Source organism: Pleuronectes platessa, chromosome 21, assembly GCF_947347685.1.
Source record: "Pleuronectes platessa chromosome 21, fPlePla1.1, whole genome shotgun sequence".
Lineage (NCBI taxonomy): Eukaryota > Metazoa > Chordata > Actinopteri > Pleuronectiformes > Pleuronectidae > Pleuronectes > Pleuronectes platessa.
The window spans coordinates 2,948,240-2,952,616 of NC_070646.1; the positions used below are offsets into that span (position 1 = coordinate 2,948,240).

Sequence of the window (4,377 nt, forward strand, 5' to 3'; positions counted from 1 at the left end):
TGTGGGTCCTGCACTTTGCTGTTCATCATTTCAGAGCAAAACTAAATTTCCTTTGAGGCACCCTCTGCCGTCTCCTCCTCTCGAATAGAGCCACACCATGTTGTGCTCTTGGTTGGCCGGGGGCGAGAGAGGCTCATCACAGACATGCTTGTGTAGACATATGTCATCAGGGACACAAAGACATTTTTTTGGAAGCTCAGGGACACCATTAGGGGAAGTGTCTCTGCCAAAGCTAAAAAGAAAAAGTCCAGGGAGGAAAGATTAGAATCATGACTCTGCTGCAGCACCAGGAGTTTTCATTTCAGTTTCTTCTGATTATAAAAACCCCAAAGACTGAATTTGCAGAGGGAAAAAACATTATACATTATATTTTAGTAGAATTTGGAACAGCAATGATAAAGATCTTACAGCTGTAAGAACCCATTGGTGCTTATATATCCCAGGATGGACAGTCAAGTGGGGGACACCTCTCCTAGGACGAATGGTCATGTGGGGGACACTTCTCCCAAGACGGACAGTCAAGTGGGGGACACCTCTCCCAGGATGGACAGTCAAGTGGGGGACACCTCTCCTAGGAAGGACAGTCAAGTGGGGGACACCCCTCCTAGGACGGACAGTCAGGTGGGGGACATCTCTCCAAGGACAGACGGTCAAGTGGGGATCACCTCTCCCAGGATGGACAGTCAAGTGGGGGACACCTCTCCTAGGAAGGACAGTCAAGTGGGGGACACCTCTCCTAGGACGAATGGTCATGTGGGGGACATCTCTCCAAGGACAGACGGTCAAGTGGGGATCACCTCTCCCAGGATGGACAGTCAAGTGGGGGACACCTCTCCTAGGAAGGACAGTCAAGTGGGGGACACCCCTCCTAGGACGGACAGTCAGGTGGGGGACATCTCTCCAAGGACAGACGGTCAAGTGGGGATCACTTCTCCCAGGATGGACAGTCAAGTTGAGGACACCTCTCCCAGGACCGACAGTCAACTGGGCGACGCCTTTCTCTGGACGGACAAACTATCTATTAGAAATTTCACTTTTGAAATTTCACTTAAATCAAATCGATCCATGGATCTCAGTTTCCTATCGAGGGCTCTCACAGCCCGAGGAGACGAGTTTGTCCTCGTCACAGGACATAATGTCTCATGTGCAGCAGGAGGCTGGTGAGTACCTGTTACCTCTCGGGTCGTTGAAAGGGACACGGTGACACGGCACCGAGACCCTTCATCATCCAGAGCATCACAGGGCTGTCACAGCCTCGACTGAACACAGCCCCGAACCATTCCTTACTCCATCATGACAGCTAATGACAAATGTCCGTCACTGTGGAGCTGCCACCTGATTAGTGTCAACGCATAAGAGGCTTGGGACGGACACGGAGGAGCTCCTCATCCCCAACAATGGAAGTGGTTTGGTAATTGATGGCAAAGCACTGCTGTGCCTGAAGCCTGTGAGACTGTCACACTTACAATGATGTGTGGTTCCCGAGGACGAGGACTGTCCCCACCGCGAAAGTGTGTCTCACCGTGTGTTAGTGTAACAGGCAGCAGCCATTTCACTGCGTTCAGCTTCACTTGAGTCATTTCAGTGACTGAAAGACTGATGGGTGGGGGGGGGGGGGGGGGTACTGGGAGGTTTAGAATATGACCTTCATGATGAAAATTAAGTATTTCCTGTTTCCTTTTCCCGACATGGCGAGTCCTTGAACAGCTTGCATACAGTAAACCAACTTTTTTGGGGGGGGTTCAACTTTTTCACTCCAGGACTGATTTGTTTACCTCCGCTGTGGTTTTTCCCTCAAGGGCTCAAACAATCCAGTCCCACATATTGATTTGCATATTACCTTTCGATCCCCCGAGCGATTGTTTAAAAAAAAAAAAAAAATCCAGCTTGGCCTTTTTTAATGGAAATCAGGGGGCGAGGCATGTATAATCTACACACGTGCCTCGAATGATTTATTAACAACTGTTCAGATATGAAACCAATTTGTCTCACTAAATGCATTTTTATTTATCAAGCTGTTGGGATGAGGTTAAAAATTAATAAGCAAATAATTGCCAAACAAAAGCAAAAGCTGCAGGCGAGCAGCTCGGTGAAGTGTCCCCCCCCCCCCCCCCCCCCCTCGTTAAGAAGCCCTCACACGCCTGATGGAGGCTGTTCAACTGATGCTACGTTCATGGACTTTGATGTTTAACATACAAAAAAACAACACAAAAAGGATTGTCGTGACATTTAGCCCTAAAAAATATGTAAGTTTTGTGTGTTTGTGTGTTTTTGTTTGTGCTCGGGACCCCCCCACACACAACCACACACACACATACTCGAATGTCCTCCGTATATTCGGGTCAAGCCTCAGAAGAGAATTATAAACATGAATCATTTTTGTAATTGAGATAAAGAGAATGAAATGCTGAGGAGTTTAAAGGATCCAATCCATCTCTAGAAATAGTCTCAGGGTAAAAATTGTGTAGGACATATTGTCCTCAATGAATTTCTTGGTCATGGCCACCAGGTCTCTGTACCTCCGAAGAGGGACAGAAATGTTGGACGTAGAAAGTCTTTAACAGAATTTATTGAATCACAAAGAGCATAAAAGATAAGGTCACACTTCAAGTAACCACATCAGATATTTATGAAATTCTATCAGGATCCTAAACGTTGAACCCTGCTCACGTCTGTTTTACTCACGGATGAAGACTTGTGTAACTTATTGACCCTGAGAGACTTTGTGTTTGTCGAGGCTCTTCCCTCCTCCACAAGAGGCTCTGACATGACCCTGGATGCTATGGAAACAGCCAATAGACGTGAGGACAGATGAGTCCTCACAGCTTCAGGAGAGAAGAACAATGAACTGTGACCGGAGAGAGAGACGGACTAACGAAGGAAAACAGAGGAGCTTCGACCAGGGGACGGAATCACGTCATGGACTCAAGAGGATCATCGGAGGTCGGAAGCAGGCCAACGCCAGAGCCTCCAGGAATTCGATTACAGGGGATGTGATGGACGGAGAACGGCCGTCTGGAGGAAGGATGTCCTGAGGTCCTCTGGGTCTTCAGGACAGCTGTCTCCTGCCTCTTCACCTCGAGCTGCTCAGATCGAACTTGTCTTCTTCAGATCAAACCACACGACCTCACTGTGTTCGGTTGGAGCTTGTTTTCTAACTTACATTTCTTCTCAGATAAATGAACGACTGCAGATGAGAGGGATCTGTTGTTTTATTTGCTGGACTATTGCAGCTGGGGATATGAACACATGTACACATGCAGCAGCACATTGTTAAAGTATGTTACACAGAACTGGAACGAATCTCCAGCTTCCTTTTCATCCTCCTCTCGCTCAGTGACAAGATCTTTTGTAGAAAGGGAAAACGAGACCTTTCTCTCTCTCTCTCTCTCTCTCTCTCTCTCTCTCTCTCTCTCTCTCTCTCTCTCTCCCCTTTCTCTCTCTCTTTCTGTGCGTCTCTCGACCATATTAAAAGATTTCCTCCCTGACCTTTAAGTCCTGTGAAAGAGGAGCCCCCTCATTTAAAGTGAGTGGAGGTGTGAAGACATTTTAATGCTAGTTTTGCCTCTAATCTCCTCTTATGAGCTGGGAGCAGGAGCTGGTTTGATATTGGAAGGACAATGTCTTCACATCAAAGGTCCGACTTAATACATTTTTATTTAATATATTTAATATGTTACCTTCCTGAACTGAGAGGAATTCAATACAGAAAGATGATACTGTAGTGACCGTGACATGCTGTGTGTGGGCCACCAAAACATCTCAATGATAATCAGTCATAATAATGATGAAATATTCAAATCTAAGGCACCATTACACCAATATAGGGCCACAGATAATATAGAAATAGATCCTAAAAATACTGGCATGAGTTATTATGGTCTCCCCCACCCCCCCCCCCCCCGCATCTGATGTCTAAACTAGCAGGATGTTTAAAATCTGTTTAAACCACGAAGCCTCAACGAGCTAGTTTGTCTGGAGCATCAAATATCTAATTATAATCAAACTTATGGGAAAACGTGTCCGTGGAATATACACACAACTTGTTTGTCTCCTTGTCCTCTACACGTCCTCACAGGGTGTTTATGAGCTATACTGCAGCCCGGCCACCAGAGGGTGATCTAAACACTTTGGCTTCACTTTTCGGGGGGAGCTGTCCTCACGTCTGTCTCTAAATACGCAGTCTATGGTTTTTACTGACCACTGGTTGAATACTAGGTCTGTGACCCACTCAGTTTGTGTATATATAAAGACTATAGAATGTATATAGCTATGGGGCAGTTTGCATAAGAGGCTGCAGAAGCTTGAGGGGACATTATTCAGAAGACACGTGGACTCTGTAGATTCTTTGACTGACATTTGACGGACATGAGATAA

General features: G+C 46.3%; 1 protein-coding gene across 1 annotated transcript in view; it reads left to right on the forward strand.

The window, feature by feature from the left end:
- The first annotated feature begins 444 nt into the window (after window positions 1-444).
- sdk2b (sidekick cell adhesion molecule 2b) overlaps window positions 445-4,377 on the forward strand; it is a 196,894-nt gene continuing 192,961 nt past the window's right edge. Inside the window, exon 1 of the mRNA XM_053414337.1 lies at window positions 445-1,160. Within this exon, the coding sequence (XP_053270312.1) occupies window positions 445-1,160 (716 nt within the window). The remainder of the gene's footprint in view (window positions 1,161-4,377) is intronic.